This window comes from Phascolarctos cinereus, unplaced genomic scaffold, assembly GCF_003287225.1.
Source record: "Phascolarctos cinereus isolate Bilbo 61053 unplaced genomic scaffold, phaCin_HiC Scaffold_2;HRSCAF=192, whole genome shotgun sequence".
NCBI classification, from domain to species: domain Eukaryota; kingdom Metazoa; phylum Chordata; class Mammalia; order Diprotodontia; family Phascolarctidae; genus Phascolarctos; species Phascolarctos cinereus.
In genome coordinates, this window is record NW_027555625.1 from 226,040,345 (window position 1) to 226,063,621 (window position 23,277).

Sequence of the window (23,277 nt, forward strand, 5' to 3'; positions counted from 1 at the left end):
GCCCACCAAAAGGGAATCCTTTAATATAGATACTGAAACAGGATACACAAAACGGCCCCCTGGGCAGTACTGCTCACACACATGACTCTGGCCCCATAAGCCAGATGGATGCAATGGTTTTCCAAAAAGGGACAGTTTACAACTTGGATTCTCTCCCCAGGGGTACAGGTAAAGGGAAGGTGTTTTTTTTAAAAACATGGCTGTCACTTGTTTACTTTGCAGAAAGGGGAATCTGGGGGATGAAGGGCACAGCCAAAGAATTTCTACATCCTGGTGAATAACAATTCCTCCCTCCCCCCAAGTATATTCCCTGCCAGGGCTGAAGCTTGGGACCCCTACTCCCCAATGGAATGGTCACTCATACAAAGTCAGGGAATATGCACATTTATGAGAACAAGGGAAAGAATAGGGGAACCAGGGGGGCTGTACAACAGAGGGACTCACTTTCCTTTAAATAGCTTTTTTTCTTTTTTTTTCCCTGCTTTTAGTGTTTCTACACTATGTACATTTTGTGCTTTGTAATTAATCACCTCCCTCCCCCCCAACCCCACCCTACACAGCCTCTTGCACTTGGGCTTGGGGTGAAGAAGAGGGAACATGGGTGCCACAGATACAATGAGGCTGGTGGGGAGAGATCTGGTCTACATGACAGCCCCTCAATACCCAATGAAGGGTAGCACAGGCTTGCTGTAGCCTTTAGGTCCACATACATAATGACTACTAAAGATGAATTAGTAGGGCTTCATCATCAAGCCAGGAAGAAAAAAAACCCAGGGCCCTTCCAGAGTCCACAGGCCCAGAACATCAGACCATGCTCGGCTTCTCCCCCAACTCTGCCACATTCATGAGGAAGATAAAACAGAAGGCTCAAAGCCAGAGTCAGATAGAGGGCTGGCACCAGTCAGGGTAGGGATGGGGCAAGGCTTCTGATAGGACACTGTGGATGGCCTGTGCAGTGGGAAGATGTAAAGAATACATCAGGGCCAAGGAGAGGAAGCCTCAGTCCTCGTGCTGGCAGAGAGGTGAGGGAAGGGGCCTGGACAGAAACAACTGTCATAACAGCTAGGAAGAAGGACGGACTGAAGTGGCCAGCCACAGTGTGTGGCTACTAGGTCTGAGCAACAACAGAAGTGGCTTTGGTTGGGTGAGCGTGATGTATGGGCAGCTGAAACGCTTTAGTTTCCCTGCCTCTGGATGAGGAAGAACAGTGGTGAGTATGTAAGGACTGAGGGGCAATGATGAGTGGATGGTAGGAGTGGGCATGGCAGTTCTGAGACCAGCCTAAGCTGGAGGATCCAAATGAAATCAAGGGTCAGTTGTTCTCGAAGAGGGACAGCAGGTCATCATTACTGTTGGTGGGGAGGTCGGGTGGGCCCAGGTACGACAGCAGCTCATCGGGATTGGTCAGTTCTGGGAGGAGCTGAAGACAAAGTGAAGAATGTCAGGAGCCAGAGTCTGAGTCCTATCTCCATAGCTGAACCCAGCTAGCATGCCACCCTCCATCTACTTTAGAACTAATTATGAGACAAGCCCTGTAATTATAATTACAGGGCCAACCCCCACATACTGCTGCTTTGACATGTTCATTACAAAACATGTTAAAATCATTTTTTTAAACCTTAATACAGCTATTGTATAGACAGTCAAAGATCTATGACTGTAACTATGGGAGCTCCTTCTGCTAACCAAGGTGGAATTGGATCTCAGGTCTTCCAAATGACTAAGTCTAGTCCTCCATTGACTGTCCCACTGCCTCGCTATGGTTTGAGGGGTGGGGGCACATTTGGACCTACTGGACATCTCAGTGAGGGAGCACTGCCAATCCAGAATGGCACCTGCTTCACAAATCTATCATCTTGGAGAGCTGGAATTAATGGCTTGTGGAACTTGAACCTAGGTTTTTTGGACTTTGAGGTTAGTTATTTACTATGCTACATTGCCTTTAATGAATAAGAGAAAACTTCATTTCCTTAAATCTCCTCACCTTTCTGGATTTCCTTTTCCTCATCTGTAAAATATGGAAACTGAATGAATTCTGAGGTTTCTTTCAGCCCTAAGTTAACAATCTCTGTGACCAAGAAACACAATTGACCTTTCCTTCCCTATCTACAACTCTTTTCTCGATGACCTTGAGTCTCACGTTTCTCAGAAAGGTATGGTTAGCAAGAGGTGAACTACACTCACATCCAGAGCTGGCTCTGGCCCTTCTACAGTGCCAGGCATCCCTGGCTGCCCCATCATGCCTGCAGCAGAATTAAAGGCCAACTCGCCAGTAGGACCTGTCCCACTCGATGGCCCCAAGGGCTGCCGGGCCTGGGGGGGTGGGTTCCGATGATGGAGCTGTGACCCTGGTGGGGCACTGAGATTGGGATTGTGCAGTGCCTGCTGGCCAGGATTGTGAGATGGGTCCATGTGGCCTGATGGTGCCATCTGAACAGAAGGAGGAAGCCACACAGTGAAATATTACAGGAAAAGGCATATTCATTTGTTCTCCCCCAGTTTCCCTCCCTTTGTAGGTGCAGAGACCAAGAATTATTCTTTAAGCCACCTGCCCCCTGTCCCCTCCTGAAACCACACTGACCTGTCCAGGGATGGAAGGAGCTGGAGGCTTTTCTGGAGTCAGGAGGCTGCTAGGAATGTCTGACTGGTATGAGATTGGTGGTGGCCCTGGGGTGAATTCTGTAAGGGTTGGGGTACTAGGTGTGGTGGGGGGGAAAGAATCAGGGAAGTTTCCAGGGCCTGAAAAGTTAGAACCTGCAAAACAAAGGTGTTTTGTGAGATACATTCTTCAAAATAACACTGCCTTATTGTGGCTTACACTTGTTTTGAAATCAATGACTTCAGGCAAATTAAATTTTAAAATGCATTTAAGATGGAAGAAGACTGACAAAAAACATCTTTGTGGGCTAGTTGTTTGTTTTGTTTTACTTAAAGAGCTCACTTAATTGGTGATAGAAATTCCAAAGTCTACAATAGATATAACTATTCAGAAAGAGAAAAGATAGCCTTTATTGTTGCTGATAGATCAGTAGCTTTTGTTAATATCCTTGCAGGTGGGAAGAACACATAAAATAAAACTTTATGCATATTTCACCCTGAATAAGGCCAGGTTATTGAAATGTCCCCCCAAAATTGACTAGGATTGACAGGGGCAGAGAAATGGGGACAAAAACCCTTCATTGATGGTCCTTCTGCTATTCCAGGTTCCTGAGGATTCTTACTCCAAACTATAAAAGAAACAATCAGGCTGGTACTCACTCTGACCGGGATAATCGCTGGTGGCAGGGGCTGAGGGAGGTTGCAGTGGGGCAAAAGGGGAAGATCCAGGGCCCAAAGCAGCAATCATCTCCATGACATTGGGCATCACCATGTGGGTAGGGCTCATGGTGCGGCAGCGCTTTAGAACAGGTCCATCTGATTCTTCCTTAATGTGGAGGTCAGGCTTGATGGGCACTGGTTTCCAGCTACAGGTGGGGTCAATGGTGATTTCTTCATAGTCTGAGCTGGGGAGGAGAGGGGACACACAAAAGAAATCAACTTTTAATTACATGCTATATCTTCACTGATAATCTTATACATTCCAACTGACCTCCCTACCCTCATCCCTTTATATCATTTTCCCATTTCACTAAGCCTCAGTTCTGAGTATCTCTTTGCCCAAATCAATTTAACAAACAATTACTGGGTACCTAATGTGTATAAGGCATTGCTATTATCCCTTGAGTTTCAACTGAGATTTTCCAACTCAAATCCTTATTGATTTGGAATGAATTGTTGATTATCTAACCGTTTGTACCCAGCATCATTAAGTTAGCAGGATATATGATCCCTGAGTTGGCACTGGGCCCATTTCCTGGGAAGATTCCATGATCCAACTGTGATATGGGTGAAAAGATTTCAGTAGATCTCAGCATTACATCTTGCATGGTCATGACTGCCCTCTGGTGGCCCCACAAAACATCAGTTCAAAATCTGGCTAAGTCCAATTAGAATTACTTTTGGATGTAAATAAGAATCCCCAGCATATATTGATCCACCTCCAGGCCTTCCAGCAACGCAGTCTTACTGCAAAGAAACAGAGGATACATTGTCAGTGAAGTAACAAGGTCTCTACCTCAAAGATACCCTCCTCTCTCTATCACAAGCCGATTCTCTGGGCACCCAATGTCTATGACAAACCTTGGAGAAGTCACTCCATCATTATGAAATGCAAGTTTTCCCATCTCTAACTTTACCTTGCCTTATATATTTCACAAGGTTGTGAGGTAACATGTCAAATTGCTTTGATAAACATAAAATGTTATATAAAATGCAAATGATCATTATTGCCACCACTATTGAAGTACCCTCAACCCCTTGGTGACTCCAAAAGGCATAATCCCTATACTCACTTGCAGACAGGACATCTCCAAGTTCCCCTCTCACAGTTCAGCTGCAGGTAGGATTCTAGGTCAAAGCACTAAAAAGATGATCAGATACAATCAATTAATCAACAAGTATTTATCAAGCACCTACTATGTGCCAACAGGCATTATGCTACTGCTGGAGAAACATGTACAAAGAATGAAACAATCCCTGCTGGCAGAGTTTACATTCTAGTGGCAGGAGCTGGGGGGCATGGGGAGCCCCTTCCTCTCAAGAACATATAAAAAGGCATAAGGCTGTAAGAAGTACCCAAGCTGAACAGGCTGGGTTTATACATTGCCTCAGTTGTCTGTGCTAATGTCTCTACTTTCACCCTCTAGCCCCTGCCTCTCAATTTCTAGATCTTCAAATTGGGCTCAAGGCATGACAAATAAACAAATGATCTCAAAGCCCAATTTATATGATTTATCACCACCATCTTACTTGTATGTGGCGGCAATCATGTCCTCGGGCAGGGAGCTGGATCCTTCGGAAGGTGATGGGACACTTCAAGGACACTTTGATAGCAGTCTGCTCCACACCATCCTCTCCATTGGGTCCAGGGGTGCCAGGGATGGTACCACTGCTAAAATTCCGCTTTACTAATCATTGGGAGGAAAACAGACGAGATGCTCCTGAGCTTCGAGAAGCTGGGGATACTTCAGGGATATAAATGGGGAAAGGCTGCTGCTAATTAGGCACCAATGAGTCAAATCTCATGATGACAAATCTGAAATAGCTGTCTGGCTCAGAGATTAACAGGGTTTCTGAAGCCCCATAAAGGCAGGCTCATGGCAGGAATTGGCAGGGGGCTGGGCACTACTCACTTTTGGTGATGCAGTGCTCCGCCGGAAGCAGGCGCTTCTTGATGAGGCCCTGCAGGACAGAGCGAACCGAAGGCCGATGCACCAGCTGCAGCACAAAGAGGTGCGACTGCACAAAAAGAAGGCTCAGGTTAGGGGGACAGAGACCAGCTGTTTGAGGGCACCCGCTTGCTGGGTCCCAGCCCCTGGGTCTAGCTCCTATAATTTCAGGGCTGTTGTTGGGTAAAGGAGAAAGAAATAGAGGGAAGAAGCTAGGTACCTGTGGCGTCCCCCTCCCCTGTGAGTCTTTAGGTGTGGGATAAAAGTTCCTTTGGCCCCACTTGGAACACAGGTGGCTGCCTCTATTTGACACAGATCTCCTCACATTGGCCTTCATTTAGAAGCCTCAAGCACAGCTGCTGTTACCCAGGGTTTACTTGTAAAGAAAAAAAAGAGATACTGATCCCCCTTCCTCCTGAATTAATCAAAATGATTATTTCCCAGTCCCTATCTCTCCACCAAAAAAAAACCAGGAAAAACTGGGCCCAGAAGTCTGCTGAAGGTTAGCCTTCCTTCTTCACAATATGTACTGTTGCTTATTTTGGGTCTGGGTTCAATTTCCAGAGCCCTGTACAATTTGGCCTGTAAGTGCCTATGCTTCAAGCTTCCTTATAGCAGCAGAGATACACCTGGGGGATTTGGGGCTCCTCCTTATAACTCTATGTTGAATATTGATTGAGGTGGTATAACTTCCACTTGGGGAGGTTTTTCCTGCTTCCTTCTCCACAAATAGCCAAGAAACCTCATGGAGAGCAGTGATCCAATCTTGGCACACGGCCTGGCATCTCTGCAATGAGGAGCCAGGACTCCAGGAGCATGGTCCTATACCCAGGGGCCCTTCTTAACCATTTATACAAATTAATGTCAACTCCAAATCTAATGAGTACAACACTGGCAGAAGCACATGCAACTGTGTCCCTCTTTTGGTGGGCACAGAGAAGGGATTGGAAGGTAAACAAATGGCTTGCAAGGAAGGGAATCCAGTACCTTTTCCTTTAGTGATGAAGCCTATAACTCAGACATCTTCAACTGGCCTGGCAGCTTTACCCTGACTATCATCAGGCAGGGATATTTGTATACAGATAGTCATACTCAGTGTGCCCGTACAAGTTTATACAAGTGTCTGTGCAAATGTTAACTCTCCTCTGTGTTTCGTGTTTGCCTGGCCCTGGCTATGCTGCCCACCCCACTTCCTTGCTCCCAGCTCCCATGTCCTGTGTTGTCCAAGAGTCACTTACACAGCAGCAGGCGGTGACAGTGATCTGGATGGTGTTCCTGCCAGGCTGGCACACATGCTTCAGGTAGAGGGGCTTGTGGGACGTCTTGTTGTCTCCTCGCTCGATGGTCAGGGGTGTGGCATTGACGCTCACCTGCACCGACGCAGGCCAGTTGGTGTTCATCTGCCGGTCCTCGTGATGATAGCATTTAAACTGTAGCTCCAGGTCAGGTCTGAACCAGGGAAGAGGAAACAGCTTGTAACCAAGAAAATCTACCACAAAGTATGGGGAGTGGGAATGACAGGCTAATGGGAAGGTGGGGGTCCAAGGGGCTCACCTCAGCATCAGCGTTTTGTAGACCGAGTCGCGGAGCTGGAAGACATGGTTGCTGACAGCCAGGTTGTGCTGCAGACGGAAGGGCTCCAGGACCACCCCATCTCTGACCGGGAACGTGAGCCGCAGCTCGTCACATGGGTTTCCTGCAAGGGGAGGGCAGGGGCTGGCGGCGGGCATGGGGGCCAGCGACACCCAGTGCCAGTGGACATGTAGCTTGAGTTGGTGCTGGGCAGAGGGGATGGTGGGGGAGCCCAGTGGGCACCCGACCAGCAGTGTGGACTTGGGACAGGCACTGCCCTCTCTCCAGCTGGGCCGAGCACGAGGCCCTGCTTCTTCCTGGTTCTTAGGGGGGCCCAGGGTGCATCTCCCCCTTCTCTCTTGAACCATGCTACCATGATGAGCCATGCTGGGGGCTGCGTTTGGGCATCCCTCCCCCCATTCTCAACTGTCACTTTCAACGGTCATGGAATGTTTGGAGCTGAAAGTTCCATTGCCCCTTAAAGGGGGCCCCCAGTTGGGATGTGCAGCAGAGGCATGTTGCCCCTGCCAATCCTGCATGGGGGGAGCCTGCTCCAGGCTCTGTGGAGGGTGGGAGGCTAGACAAAAGGCAGATCTCCTCAGGTTTTCCTAAGGACCCTCAAGTTCTAAGGGTATCCCCATCACTTTGTTACTTGACTGATGGTTTCAGATCCCCAAACTCTATCTGCCATGGTTCTAAAAACAGCTAAGAGAACTGTTTGGTTTGGTGGGCTTTTTTTTCTTTTTAGACTCCATCCACTGAAGGTTAAATGTAAAAAAAACCTGATGCGTTGATACATCAGTCACTCCCCTACCACCCCCCAACAAACCCCACTATCTTATAATCGTTTGACATAAAAAAAGTTAAGCAAAACCATCTAATACAATGATTGTAACTGACAGCAAGTGTAACTTTCTGCTCTTCTAGTTTACCACTTCTTAACAGCAAGGAAGTCTATTTTACCCTTAGTCAGTGGGAATCAGTACTGACCACTATACAACCTGAATTCTGTTGTCTTCATTTACATTAGTGCAGTCATTGTGTATACTGTTGTTTTGGTTCTGCTCACTTCACTCTGCAGTTCACACAAGTCTTCCCATGTTTCTCTGAATTCTTCATTAGACTGCCTTAGCAACCTAGAGATTCCACCGCTAGGCACAGACCCCAAGGAGGTCAATGACAAAAAGAAAGGTCCCCATATACACCAAAATATTTATAGCAACATTTTTGTAGCAACAAAGGACTAGAAACAAAGTAGATGTCCATCAACTAAAGAATGGTTAAATAAGTTATGGTACATGAACATAATGGAGTATTACTGTGCTGTAAGAAATGATGAATCCATATTCAGAAACATGGTTAGACTTATATGAACTAATGAAAAGTGAAGTAAGCAGAAGCAAGAAGACAATACAGAGACTGACTACGACAATGTAAATGGAAAGAACAAAACAATAACAATACTTGGAAATTATAGGAACCAAGCCTGGCCTCAAAAGAGGAAAAGACAAACCCATCTTCCCTTTGCAGAAGTGAGTGATCATGGGTGTGGAATATTACACAGACTTTCTTGGATGTGTTGCATAGTTTTGCTGAACTCTTTTTTTCCCCTCTTTTTGAAATTCTGTTACAGGGGACAGTTCAGGAAGGGGGAGGAATAAATACAATAAGAAATGTAGGTGACAGAAAAACAAAAGATACCAATAAAAATCTTTTTTAAAGGTAACACAGTCTTCTCCAATCACTGAATGGTTTTCAGGGCTTCCCATGTGAAGATGAAAACTGTCTTCATTTCCAACCTACTCTTCGATAATATTTCTTCTGAGAGTTCAGACTCTTAGAAACCCTAAGAATGAGACTTACCAGAGGGAGAAGGGTGTAGGGAACTCATGTTGGGCTTAATGTCAGGCAGGAATGGAGACTTGACTTCTTGACTAGGAGACATATAAGGTGGTATGCTACTGCCAGGAGTCATTGGGGGTGTAGGGTTCCCAGGCAGTGGGGAGCTGGGGTAGCCAGGCATTGATCGGGTGGGCTGTAGGAAAACAGACAAAAGCTATTAAGGCAAGTAATGGCTAGATAACTGGGCCAAAACAGAAATGTGTATGTGTGAGTCTAATATTTGAGTGCATAATCACATTGGAGGGGGAGGCAAGAGCTGCTGAGAAGTGGCTTAACTCTCAAAGGCTCCTCATGTTCTGGCCGCTGGGGTCAAGCAAGTTTCACAAGGGGGCCCATATTCCCATTTCCATCATACCCCATTTATGTTGGGCTGGCTGTAGCTGTTGAAGTTCCCTCCATTGAAGTTGGTGTTCTGCCCATTGAACTGCTCTGTGGACTGCTGGGGATAAAAAAATGTGTCAGTGACCTGCAAATAGAGCCTTGGCCTGTACCTTTAGTGCAGAATTCTCTCAGACATTTGAATACCAAGGGATGGCCAGAAGTACAATGCTAGATTATAGAAAGACCCTGGATGACAGGCATTTGTGAGAAAAGGGGAGAACTGAGATAGAGGACATAAGACACCAGAGAACTTACCACAATCTGAATAAATCACCAACAAACATTTCAACATTCAAAGAACAAGGGAGAAGCTTGTTATAAGAAACTGTGAACTTGTGTTATAGAAGCCTTTTTGCTAATTCTCATGAATTCTAGAACTGGGGGAGTAGAAAGAGAGAAGCTAGAGAGCCGGCAGTGTATGGTAACATATTAGGCACCACCTTCCCTGCAGCTTTCTTCCCAGCTCTAGAACTCAAGCATTAGCAAAAGGTGCATCTTGCCACCTCATTCAGCCACAGCAGAAGCAATCCTCAAAATCTCTACTCCAAAAGAGTAGTAGATGAAAGATCAGGTTATAATAATCTTCTGGGGCACTGTCACTGTTCCATAGAGAGAATGATACCAAGGCCTAGAACAGAACCTGTCTTGTACAATACTTTAGGTTTTCTATAGTAAAATGGAGAGCTTAGTGCTTTTGATTAAAAAACCAAAACAAAAAAGGAGTATTTAGATGGCTTAGACCCTTATAAACCTCTCTATATTGAATTTCCAAGCTACAATTCTAAAAGCCACGCTGGCAGCAGCTTTGTACCTTAAAATAGGGTCCTGCTGAGCTGGAGGTGGACAGGTATTGGCCCATTGCTTGCTGGATAGGCATCCTCTGGCCAGGGTACGAGGGGGAGGGTGCTGATGGCTGTGCAGTATTTGGTGCATATTGGGCAGTGCTGGGAGCATACTGGCCACCTTGCATATACTGCTGTGCTGGATAACCCTGGAAAAGAGATAAAACAGATACCCAAAGATAGTTAGAGGGCTTAAGACTACAGAAAAGTCATCTGGGAGGGAAAAGAAAACTGCCTGAAGAAGAGCATCGTTCTACTGCACAAGGGCCATGGAATACAGAACTCTAACCTCTGAAAGAATACAAGGGTAGGTCAGGTGGGGAGGGGGTTGAGGGGAGAATTCTTGGGTTTGTTTGGGATTCTGTTACATCTGCCCCCTGGGCCCTGGACAGCTCACTCCAATCTAATATCGGTTCATACTCCTTTATGCTTGCCTAAACCTAAACCAGTTGAGAATATAAACATCAGTAACTGAGGTATCTGAGCTGTTCCTGGGGTGAAGCAGCTCTCAGATCTTTCAATGCCCTTTTCTCTGTACTCACCTCACTGGAGTAGGCTCTCTTGACTCCCTGTCGGGGCATTTGCTGTGTCTGAGGGGCCCCTGGGTACCCATGCTGGGGCAGTCGCTGCCCTCCATACAAGGGAGTCATTCCAGGTGCCCGGGTTGGGTTCATACCCATGGGGGAGATCCCAGAGGGGCCCATCACCCCTCCTATACTGGCAGGGTTCATGCCAGCTGGGACACTGGGCCCCCTTGGACCCCCATGCTGCAGAAACTGGCTGTTAAAGGGCTGTCCTGCCCCCATCTGGGGAGAGAGAAAAAGGAATTATTCAAGGCCCCATCTATGAAAAATGACAGAGAGAGAGAGAGAGAGAAAGAAAGAATAACTCCACATTCATCTTTGCTTATCCCTCAGCCCAGCACAACACTTTTAACATCCCATCTGACTTCTATCATATTACAGTTATCTTTCTTGGGTCTTTTACTGCTCTACTTCTTTACTATCTTTCCCATAGCATGATCTTTCGTCTTATGCCCCTCCCACCCTTTCTCCAATAGACTCCCCTGGACAGCCAGAAGTGTGAAGGGGAGGGTTTGGGGAAACCATATAGCCCTCAGCTGTTATGCCCCCACCCCATGCCCCAGTTTATCCATGCGTGTCCATCTTACAGCAAAAAACCTTCTCCTCGTACCATGCTGAGGATCTGGACTAAGTCAGTGTTTTATCAGTGACCTCACAGAACTATTCATTTTTAGAGCTAGAAGGGCCCTTAGAAACCTACTGAACTGATTATTTTAAAGAGATGAGGAAACTGAGACTCAGAAGTTAAGTGACTTGCCCAAGGTCACACAGCTGATTACTGACAGAACTGAGACTAGAAGCCAGGCTCTCAGTCCAGTATTCCTTCCCCTATACCATGCTGCCTCAATCTGGGCACACAGGACCAAGGTGAGTAGTCAGGGAAGGCACCTTACCGCTCCATACTGGCTCAGCTCCTGACTCTGCTTCTCCTGGAGAGCGGCCACAGTGGCAGTAGCAGTAGCAGTGGCAGTAGCTGCAGCAGCAGCCACAGCGGCAGCAGCAGCTGCCTGAGTGAAGTCAGTGGAGGGTCGGGTGGCATGTGAGGGGAGACCTAGGCCCCCAGGGCCACTTGGGCTGCCTGTGTAGCTGCAGGAGACACAAGATTACACCTCCATTCCGCCCTGGCTCAGAAGCAGCCTCTTATTAATCACATAAGGCTAAAATTTGAGTTCTTTCAAAAGAGGGGACTCGGCTACCAACTTCTTAGGCAGAATGGAATCTCATTCATTCTTTTTCAAATGTTTTAGGTCATATCTGAAGTCAGCAGAGCAGCAGTTAGTCTGTGCACACACAATTAACCAACAAATATTGATTCACTCCCTAGTATGTACATGGTATTGTGCTAGATGTGAACTAAAGACCCAAGTTCTAAATGGGGAAAATTCAAAAGAGTTGGACAGGAACCCCTTCTACAAGATGGTGCTTACCTGGTGGGAAAGCCAGGACCTCCAGGATAGCTGCCACGGCCATACATTCCTTGCTGCATATAACTCTTGTTGGCACCGCCTTCTGGAAAAGCTTGCTGCCCCAAGAACTGAGGAGAGTTCATAGCAGGGCTGCCACCTGCCATGCCGGGCATCATGGGACTGCCAGAGGGGTTCCCCCCAGGGCCCATGGGGCTTCCCAAAACCTACAAAAAGCAATAATACTCACATTGCCAAGAACCTCTAAGGCAGCGTGTTATGGACCCCTTCTCAGAATGTTCTTAGATATATAAATGTTAAAATAATGATGCATTTTGGTTTTTTTTCCCCTTCCAAGTTTATGGAACCCCTGAAGTTTCTCCTTGGAATGCTTCTGGATCCATAGACCCTAGACTAAGAAACCCTTCTCTAAAGGGAAGTAACAGTCTAGTCTACTCTAAAACAGCAGCCTTCTACTTCTTCAAAACAGAGGGGCCAGGATGTCAGATTAAGGGAGGGGAAAGAATGTAGGGGTTGGGGTGGGGATTTACTGAGAATAGTTGAGAGATTACAAGACCCCAGAGAACAATGTTCTGAGGGAGACTAAGGTGACTAATTCATCTACACGTTTATCTTGGGGAAGCGACGGCTAAGTCCTGAACATTTGGTGGGAAGCTTTTACCTGACTCTGGGATGTATTGCTGACTCCCCACACGGTGGTTACCACGGAGAGTGATCCTGTTGGCTGATTGGTGCTCTGTTGCCAAGGAACAGACTCATACGCAAATGAACCATCACTGTGGGGGAAAGAGGATAGTAAGGAACATATTTCAAGTTCCAGACAGTGAACTGGCACAATCTTGAGGTTAGGTGGTATAGGGATGCCTGATAGTACAGGGATTCACTGTTCTCAGAGGAACTGAGGGCTGGGTACAGGGACAGGTCATTCCAGGGAAGATAGGGAGCGGAGAGCATAAGCATGACTCAAACAGACCAACCACACAGGTCCTGGCCTTAATCAAGGCCCAACACAGGAATGGGAGTGTCTTTTACTCACCCGTGTGGCGTGGGGGGGAGGGCAGGTTTCATTGGGTTCATGGAGTTCATTGGCTGTGAAGTATCGTGAGGGACAGGGGGGTCTGGGACTTGAATATAGTTGACCTCAATGGGGTTAATCTGGGACTCAGCCCCTCCAAGCTGCTGTGACAGAAAGAGAAAAACTGTCACCTCTGAGGAAAATTTAACAGAAGATGCTATAGGGACTTATAGGAAACTAGAGTAACTGAATCATTCCCTCCCCACCACAAACGATGAATAGAAAAAAGCTGAATGGGAGAGTTCATAGGTGTGCTCTTTTGGGGGCTCAGGAGCTAGTTAGTGCAGTCCCTTGGGCTCTTCTTTCATGAGCAGAGGGTATATTCTGGGTAGGAAGCACATGGAGGGCACCCCAGGCAGGGCAGGGTTAAGCTTAGGGACCCAGGGGGCCATACTCAGGGTGTCTCGGCCAGCCAGAGGAACTTGGCGTCCTGCCCATGTCTGGCAAACCTCTGCTCCTGGCAAGCTCAGCTAAGAAGAGTACATTAACCCCCTGTGGCCCAGCTACTACCACACAAGCACCCAGAGCACTAGTATGAATGACCCAGGAAACTACATATCTAGGTACAAATGTCTTCATCACTCTGTACAAAACTTTTCCTCCTAGTCTTTCAGTATCCATATAAAAAAAGGGAAATCTCAGCTTCTCTCAGCAGAAACTTTGGGGTGAGTAGAGCAATAAGAGAAGAACTGGGTCCCACCAGAAACCACTTGGAGAAGTGGATGGAGGGGCAGCTAGGTGGTGCAATGAATAGAGCTCTGGCTTTGGAGTCAGGAGGACCTGAGTTCAAATCCAGCCTCAGACACTTAACATTTACTAGCTGTGTGACCCTGGGAAAGTCACTTAATTCCAATCGCCTCACCAAAAAGCAAAAAAAAAAAAAGGTGGAGAGGGGGCAGGTAGAGAAGGGAAAGGCACCTCAGCTGTGAAGAGCTGCAGGCTCTTGTTTACCATTGCTTGCAAGGAGAACAGAGGTGAAAGGCTGATACTACAGTGTTTTCAGGCTCAAAGGGATTTCCATAGTTGACAAATGAAGATGTCCCTAGAGGAACTAAGCATGGAAGAAGTAAAAAGACAGAGCCTTGGGGACCTTGGGGAAGTTCGAGAACCAGAAGTCCAATATGAGCAAGGGTCCTCAGAGCTCAGCTTCCTAAGAGTAGGCAGGGTCGAGAAAGTGCAATAGCTCAGCTCCCAGAAAATTCAGACAGGGGCTTGAAAAACAAGGCCAAAAACAAAGCCTGGTAATTATTTTCTGGGAACGGTGCTGTATAGAATCTTACTCAAAGTCAAGAAGGTCAGAGAGGATTAGCAGGGAAGGGCAAAGTCCAAGGAATTACAATGTGGTTTAACTACCACCACCAGCAGATACCACCATACTCCTCTTTATCAGGAGCTGATGCCATGGAGGAAAGGGGACATAGCATGGGAGGTCAGAAAAAAAGGCAAGACAGAAAAAGCAAAAACAAAACCTTTACTCAAATGAAGCACAGAATCTTGGCTGTTGAACAGACAGCCAGGTCTTTCTGCCTCCTATAGTCTCTTCCCCAATCCCCTGGAAACAAGGGACATTTTACCTAACAGAATTTCTTCTCTGTGTCTGAAGGAGCACATAAGCCAGCTGCCTTTCCTTCTAAAGCCAAGCAGCCATCACCTCAGGATGCAGTAGGAGCTGCTCTCTCTAGCACCCGGAGCATTAGACTGGGAATCCAGTGTGAGCCCTTTAACACAGTCTCTCCCCTCCTCCCAGAATAGGAGAGGGGGGCATTAGTTCTGTTCCCATTCCCGGGCCAGTTGTGCTCTGTGTTAGACAGGCATCAGCCATCCCACTTGGGGCTTCTGTGCAGTCTGCCAGCCTCCTAGGCAGAGTGTGAGCATTACTGCTGGTAAGGCTAAGTTGTTTCAGAGAGGAAGAAAGACCGATATTGGCCACTCCACTGAAGATGGATGCACAGCCAGAGGTGGGATATAAGACAGGGCAGAGTACACAGGAGCAGAGAGGTTGGCCTTTACAGACAGACATGGTAGATGTTTGCAGAGATGCACACTCAAGACATGCACAGACACACTTTGAACATGTGTGTCCGTCTGAGGAATTGTATACATCCATCTGTCAGAGAGTATGTGTTTGCTCCCATCTGTCACACACATACAGCATGAGTAATTGTCAGCAACCACACACATGGCATAAGCACACAGGGGATATGACTTGCACAAGAGATGTTGCAAACAAGAGGCATGATACACTTAAGACACAAAGTACATAAAAGAATGACAGTGTTCCAAAGAGCAGACAAGCCTGCCCAAGACATGCAGAAACACTCGTGAGCCAAGGAATTAACAAAAGGGACAATGTGGAAAATGCCAATTGTGAAAAAAATTAAAGAATTCATGAGAGAGAGCATGTACCTAAGAGATACACTGTGAAAAAGGGAGAGCAGTAGAACCAAAATAGAGGAGGCCCAAGATATGGCAAGACACAGAAATGGTGAGACTACTATACACAGGGAAGAGCAGAATAGTAAAGACAAGTCTCTTAGGGATAACTGGTATAAATATATGTGTATCTATATGCACATAAACACACAGTACAGACATACACACATCCTTTATAGTAGTTACAGAATTAAAGAACCCTTCAAATGGTGAAAGGAGTTTTAGAAATTATGTAACCCAGTTCCTTTTGTAGAAGAGGAAATGTGACATATCTAAGGTCATTGGAACCCAATTCTCAATGTTCTTCTTATGTGTACTGTTTTCTAATCTGAAATAGTAAAACCGTAATCTTTTCTAGTCCAAATGTTCTTTCAGGGGGGGGGAGTAGGAAGAAGGGAAGGTTTAAGATGCCTGTTTATTGAGCTCTCACCATTTTAGTTCTTTGGAACCAAAGCATTAATTTCACCAGTGAACAATCCCCTCCCCTGACTGGGCGTTACTAGGCTGTTTCAACTGGTCCTTTAGAAGTCCCACAAAAGGTGGCAGATGTGGATCAGTGTCCTTCAAGTGTTAAGGGGGCCCACCTGGAGCAGTGACCCTTTGTGTCCCACAGCAGGGAATAAAGGAGACTCTAGTCTTAGAGACAGCCCCCAGTGTTCTCGGCAAAGATAGAACATGCTGAAATGGAGTTGCCTTTTGCTGGGTAGGTAGATAATTGCATAAGTCATCACAACAACCCCAAATACCAAGGACTCAGAGCAGTTGAGTAAGAGAATCATAACTAAAGCCAAATCACTGACACCCCCCCCTCAGTTAGCAATTCAAAGCACTTTATGCATAACTTCCAGCTGGGGAGGATGGGAAAAGTTAATCTTATTCTTCTAACCACTTTACAACTTTTAATTGTAGAGAAGAAGGAACAGAGGTACAAAGAAGGGAAAGTGAGAGCCAGGTTCAGAACTAAAACTCTACATAGTTAGAATGTTGGTAGTCTGACTAGTGAGCTGGTGTAGCAGAGGGAGAGAGAGAGGGGGAGAGGGAGAGAAGGAGAGAAGGAGGGAGAGAGAGAGAGAGAGAGAACCAGAATTAGACAAGAAAGTAATAGGGAAAAGGGGAAGTTTCATTTCTAGCTCAGAGAACTCAAGTCATTTTCCTAAAGAACTGTGGAGTTACTTGGTATGGGAACGAAGGTATAGAAAGGAGAAGAAAGTCTGTCTCATACATAGTGCCCGGAAATGGGGTTCTTTATCACGGACAAAAAAAACTATCCCCCCCCCAAATCTTGAAGAGCCAGTAGGCTCAGGCATTCTTTCAAAGACTCAACTATTCTCTCGTTCTATGAACGTGGGGTTTCCCAGTCCTAACCCTTGGGCAAATAAGGCCTCTTAAGAGTAACCCAGCTCACAAGGGTCTTTCAGAAGCATGTTTCTAGCCAGGGACAGCTGCAAGGCAGTCACAGGGAGGGGCCCAGAGGGAAGTAAGTGCATGCAGTTTAATTGAAAGAGCAGTAGGGGGAGGGGAAGACTGGGCTCCAGAGCTTGCCAGTTAAGTTTAGGAAATTCTAGGCAGCATAAGGCCAAGCCCACCTACCTCCCACCCCTTCCTGTTCCTTACATGCTCAGGTGATGACCTCTCTCTCCACCAGTAAGTGTTCCAAGATCTGAGGGGTCAGGACTATCAACCTGGGCAGTTGTCAAGGCTTGACCCCCTTGAAATGGACTCTACAACTTTAGTTGGAAAAGCAGGGGCCCAATAACTTTCTATCCCCAGGGCCTAAATTCAATTCAACAAGGATTTATTGAGTTTTTACCACGTGCCCATACTGTGTTGAGGTACACAAGGGCAAAACATCAAATTTGTCATAGCCCTCAAAGAACTAGCATTCTTCTGGGGCCCCAAACATAGGGCTCACCCATCTCAGGATAAAGAAAAATAGATTCAGCTGGTCCAGTTACTGGACTGTCCCAGCAATGGCCAGACAAAACTGAGGCTTCCCCGAATCCTTGAAGCAGGGATGACACACAGGAAGGGGGGTGGGGAGATTCTCAAGCAACTAGAATCAGGGTTTAACCCACAAGCTTCCTTCTCTGAAGGTAGCTACATGGGACATCAGTTTGTGAAGTCTAATCCCAAACCCAGCCTTATCTCTCAGGAATGAACAGAAACATTATAACCCCTCTTCCACCATAAGGCTCTCTATAATGCTGTCCCAGAATGCAAGAGATCTAAGGAAATCTGAAAGGCTGGCAAAGAAATTTTCCTGGGGTGAAGGTTTCTGTGGTGTATCTAGTCATTTCAGCTTACCTAAGAAATCGTACAGGACTCTGGTCAGGTTAGTGTTAGGACTGGGTTCTCGGGTTGAGACTATCAGGCTGGAGCTGAAGAGAAGAGAGGGGCCTGCTATCACATGGGTCTGGGGAATTCCAAATCAACTGAGTTCCTGCCATGGACAGGAGACCACAGATAGTTTCAGTTCCCCCAACCTAAATCCTACAAAAGACAAGGTGATTTTCTACCATATTCAATTATTGTGAATTTCTGTGGTCCCTTCCATTTTAGTGGACAGCTCCCTCCAGATTTCCATGGATTCAGTTTTTTAGGGTGAGAAAAAAAATCACCATTCTCTAATGCCATTCATTATACTCTGCAGAACCTCAGCAGGCTGACCAGAGTCCTGGCAAAGAAACTCAGAATGTTATGGCTGGAAGGGATTGTGGAAATCATCCAATCCAAACCCCTCATTTTACAGATGAGGAACTGAGACTTGGAGAGGTTAAGTGATTTGCCCCATGTCACACAAGTTGGTGGTATAGCCAGGGCTAAAATTCAGTTCTTCTGAGTCTTAATCTAGTTTTCTTTTTACCATACCAGGCTGTCTCTTACTCACAAAAGGTAAAGGCTTGGGGTATCATCATCCTAATCCTTTTGAGATGGAGGCAGCTTTCATTCTCTATCCTTCTGGGCCAGGAACAGAGCTAGGAACAACAGAACCCAGGAGGAGTCTCAGTTTTATACCTCCTAAAAAAAACACAGAAGCAACAATCTCTCTTGGCTTCCTTTCCCTTTGCTCTATTGGCACCATATACAGCTCCTTTCTCTGTAATAGGCTGCACTTCAACCTACTTTCACTGATAACAGGGACAGACTGACATTCCCAATATTATTAAGTTGGGGTACAGGGGCAATCTAGATAGTCATATAGCACGAGAAATTCAGATCACCTTGAAATGGAAGAACATGGAAAACCACGTTCTAGCCTTCTTTCTCACCATGGACAATCTGAGCTCAAAGAGCAACTGGTCAATTGATGAAGAGATCACCCAAAATTTCCCAAGTGACTGGAAGAGACAAGACAGCTTTAACCTACTAAAGAGCAAAGGCAAGCTAAACTGAGTGTCTGTCTTTGCTAACCGTATAAGTACTAACTTTGTATAAGGCTCCAGAGGAGCTCTGTAAGTCTGGTTCCATATACTTAGACTCTCTTCAGGCTCCTCTCTAGCTAGCCCAGGCTTTCAGTTGGGAACAGGAGTAACAGTTCAAGCCTCTTCGAGTCTGAGCAACAGGACCAATTCCCCTCTGCTTTCCCAACTAATCAACCAGACTCCCAAGAGGATGGCCCTGTGGCAACTCATTCTCCAGAGGTTGCAAAAAGCTGCTAACAGGACTTTTTCAGCTACAGACTTCTACCTTGTAGCTTCTAGGAGGCAAAGGTAACTGTAGAAGGGACAAAGGAGGCCAAATGAATTTAGAGAAGCCTACAGATAGGATGGTGACAATGGGACAGAAGAGTTCCTGATGAGGCGGGGAACAGAAAATGAAACATTCCCTTCATTCGGTCCCAAGTAATATAGGGAGGAGGATTAATTTGCACTACTAGAAAGGGCCACAGCCTAGTGTGACTGGACTAGCTGTGTTCTATTTCTGGGAGGTAGCATAAGCTACTAGAATAAGCATCAAGCAGGAGCCTGGATACTTGGGTTCTGATGCTGGTTCAGTCACAGTGACTTTGGCCAGATTACTTAATCACTTTAAACCTGAACTCTCCAATAAGCAAAATGGGGGAAGGGGAAAAACAGTTTCTGCTCCTATCTATTTCATAGCACTGTCATTCGAATAAGAACAAAAGAATTGCTACCTTGGGTCAGAAACATGGCCTGTCCAGTCCATGACAGTAGGTCTAACATTGATCCCACGGGATCTTTTATGCAATAGCATAATTGTTCTTTTAGATATCAATCACAAAATATCACAGATGTACCCCCCAAAAAACCCCAATATTTTAGTTTCCCTTAACAACTCATTATGGATCTATCATCTATTAATTTAGCTAATTTTTAAAAAACATTTATATTTTTAGTTTGTACCTCCTGGAATAATTAATTCTTTAAGTTTATTATGAAAAATAAGAATTCCTTTTATTTATCCTAAATTTACCTTTTTCAAGCTTCAAGGAGTGCCCCCTAGTTCTAGTATTCCAGCATTTGGTGATTAAGTCCAGGTTCACCCTATCTGTACCCTTCATGATTTATGACATTCTGTAGATGTCCCTGTGAAATCTTCTCTAAGTAAAAATCTGTGAGAATAAATAATACAAATGAAGTACTTTTGAGTCAAAGACATTATTACTGACATTATTATTAGTACTGCTATTTTATGCTCCACCCCTGAGTGTCCTAATTCCAGCCTCTCCAGGCTTCAGTTTCCCCATTCTGGAATGGGGTGTGCTCTCTAGGAGGCCATGGCAGGGTACTGGAAAGGTAAACAGTCTACCATTGACCCAAGAAAAATGTATAGCACCTTTTGGGATGAGCCTAGGTAGGATCACAGACTACACTGGTGGGCACATCTTAGGGTTTAGAATGGGAAAGCCTCTAAGAAGATGGGACAGAAAAACCAAAGTGGGCCTGGCAAGACAAACCAAGTAGGCCTGGCAATGCCTATCTGTAAAGGGAAAATCTATCCAGGAAGGCCCACTCCTCTCACCACACACAGGTAAGAAAGGTACTGAATGATGAGTAAAATCTCCGTTCCCAGAGGCCCCCACCTCCCCTTCACCTTCTTGGTTTCTCGGAACAGCTGGGTTTTCCCCAATCAGACCCCAAACAATGGCTCAAGTTGGGTGAGAGAGAAAACCTCAGGAGACAAAAGGGTCATTTCTGCCTAACAATAGGGTCATTTTTTCGTAGGACCACCCCAAGGAAAGGAATTCAGTCAAGGTATGTCCCAACAGAGAGACTGGAAGGGAACAGAAGGGGGATGGGGTGGTCTTACCCATCACCCGTGCCAACCCCCCCTTCTCCCAAGCAGAGGAAGCAGCAGCCGCCTGCTGTGTTGGGGGGGGGGCTCAGGAGCGCCCCAACACCTTCTACTGGGCAAACAGTCACAGCCTCGTCGGATCTGGCTAGCTCATTTGGAAGGACAGCTTAGGCCCGGTGGAAAGGGGGCGCTGCAAGGAACCCCGGGCTGGGGGGCGGGCAAGCTCCGGACACCCACACGGTGCCGCCGCCGGCGTGGGAAGGGGGCCCACTGGGCGCGCGGCCGCGGCTCCCCTCATCCTGGCCCGGCCGCGCGCCCCGGGCACGGGCACGGGCACCTCGCTCCGGCCGGCCCCGCGCCCCCGTGCCCCCACGGCGGCCTCGTTGCCATGGTGACCCCGGCCTCCCCGGTGAGGGTGGCAGCTACGCTCCCCGGCGGGAGAGGACCCGGGGAACCCGGCCTCTGGCGGGGGCGGGAGGAAGCTGGGCTCGCAGACCCCGGGACGACCCCGCGTCGGGCCCCTTGCCTGACCCTCCAGTGCGGCAATCTCGCCCACCCTCCCCGCAGCCCCAGCCCTGGCCCACTCACCTTCCGGCCGGGCGCCCGGAATGGCCGAGGGGCCCTCGAGCCCGGCTGCGGCTCAGGGCCCAGCTCAGCGCCTCGCCGGCTGCCTGCCGCTGCCGCTGCCGCCGCCTCCGCGGCCCGCCTGTTCCATGCCGCCTCGCGGCCGCCGCGCCGGCCGGGGGGCTCAGCTCAGGCGCCCTGCTCCAGGGGCCGCTGCTGCTGCCGCCGCCACCGCCACCTCCCGGCTCCGATTGCACAATGGAGCAGCCGCTGCCGCCGCATCATCCATATGCATGAGCTCGGGAGACTGGCTCCGCCCCCAGCCCCACCTCAGGCGAGAGCAACACATCCTCGAATGATCGATAGGTCGCGGAGAAGCGGGCGGGAGTTGGGGGCCGGGGGGGGATTTGCTCTGCTGCCTGAAGCAAGGGGAGGGGCAGGGAGGGAGCTGAGAAGAGGTGCTCGTTGCTCCAAAGCTTCCCCCCCCGCTTATCCTTCTGGACTCCCGTCCACTCGCCATCACCCTCTCTCCCTCCCCTTCTCTACTACCATTATCCTGGCCACTTCCAGGAGGTTGTTTTGCTCTTGAGAGGTGTAGTAATGAACTGCCCCCCACCCTGGACAACGAGGTGGAGTGTGGAAAACGAGGTGATTCTGGATAACGCTACCCCGGGAGCCAGGCGTGCCCTTCAATTGTGTTGTGCATTCCACTACTCTTACCCCAGAATCCTGGCAGGAAACTGAAGGGGGTGGGGATGGGTGGAAATTCGGGAGCAAGTCAGAGGTAAACTCTACGTTCCAGAAACTTGGTTTTGATTGGGATGATGGACAACCAACCACCAGTCAGCCAACAAGTATTTACTGGGCAGACTAGGTGATGTGGGTGACAGAAAAAAGTATGTCTGACCACAGTTATTCAGGAGAAAAGACACGGAAAGCAACAGTTGAGGGCTAGACTTATTGGTACTCACCATTCATCTTGGCTCTTAAGCAGCCTACTGGATGCAAAGCCAAAGTCTTGTCCAGGGGGGTGGGGGCGGGGTGGGGTGGAGGTTCATGGCCTCGTGGGTCTTGCTATCTGGTAAATTTCTTTGCTCCAGATATTCCCCGTGTCTGGAATGCTTTAACCCTCTTGGCTGGTTGAATTCCTTTCCAGCCTTCAAAGCCCAACTCAAAAGCCACCTCCTCCAATTTCTCTGACTCCCCCAGGGCAGAAAACACCTTCTTCTCTTGTCCATGGTACCTGACTTTTTGGTCTCCTAAACGCTAATATATTACTTTGTGTTACAATGATCTGCCATCCTAGTAGATTATAAACTCCATGAAGAGAAACAGTAGTTTATCTAAACCTTGTATCTCCTGCAGAGCCTGCCTAGACATTATGCATGTAGATATTGTCTCCCCAGGCCAGATCTTAAACTAAGCCCCAAGGACTGTTACCTTTTCATCTTTCTATTTCCTGAAGACTTGCTTAGTGCTTGGCATATAGGGCAAGGGCTAAAAACTAGCCCTTTAGTATGGGGAACTCCTGGGTGAAGATACTCCCTCCACCCTTGCAATGGCACAGAAATCTATACTGGAGAGTTGTACAGAAACCTGGGAAGACAAGTGATTTGTCTAAGTTCACAATTGCCACAGTCAGTGTGTCAGAGGCTAGACTTGTACCCAAGTCTACTTGGTTTCTGGGCCAGCTCTCTATCTACTGTGTCATTCTGCCCCCTCCCCAACGTATAGAAAGTGCCTAATAAATGCTAGTTGATTAATAATATATAGTAAATCTTATAAATGTTTGTTGAATAAATATAAGGCAGAAGACATGGGCAGCCAGGTGGCACAGTGGATAGAGTGCCAGGCCTGGAGTGGGAAAGACTTGAGTTCAAATCTGCCCTCAGATACTTGCTGGGCAAGTCACTTAACCCTGTTTGCCTCACTTCCTCATCTGTAAAATGAGCTGGAGAAGGAAATGGCAAGCTACTC

At 47.4% G+C, this 23,277-nt stretch overlaps 1 protein-coding gene across 12 annotated transcripts; it reads right to left on the reverse strand.

The window, feature by feature from the left end:
* ZMIZ2 (zinc finger MIZ-type containing 2) lies at nt 1-21,560 on the reverse strand. 12 transcript variants are annotated; one of them, XM_020984033.2, is made up of 22 exons: nt 21,325-21,560; nt 19,915-20,053; nt 18,368-18,498; nt 17,785-17,858; nt 13,009-13,151; nt 12,634-12,748; nt 11,976-12,178; nt 11,442-11,634; nt 10,507-10,770; nt 9,934-10,113; nt 9,097-9,177; nt 8,703-8,874; nt 6,822-6,963; nt 6,506-6,716; nt 5,232-5,337; nt 4,849-5,006; nt 4,392-4,459; nt 3,997-4,065; nt 3,259-3,503; nt 2,582-2,754; nt 2,185-2,430; nt 1-1,420 (listed from the first exon to the last, which is right to left on the reverse strand). In XM_020984033.2, exons 5-22 carry the CDS (start codon nt 13,056-13,058, stop codon nt 1,313-1,315), a joined length of 2,784 nt encoding a protein of 927 aa, XP_020839692.1. In that variant the 5' UTR covers nt 13,059-13,151; nt 17,785-17,858; nt 18,368-18,498; nt 19,915-20,053; nt 21,325-21,560; the 3' UTR covers nt 1-1,312. The 12 variants fall into 12 exon arrangements, with proteins under 12 accessions (XP_020839692.1, XP_020839696.1, XP_020839697.1 ...); XM_020984037.2 differs by having other exon boundaries at nt 9,097-9,180; nt 18,368-18,455; nt 21,325-21,559; XM_020984038.2 differs by having other exon boundaries at nt 9,097-9,180; nt 13,009-13,148; nt 21,325-21,559.
* Between the last annotated feature and the right edge of the window lie 1,717 nt (nt 21,561-23,277).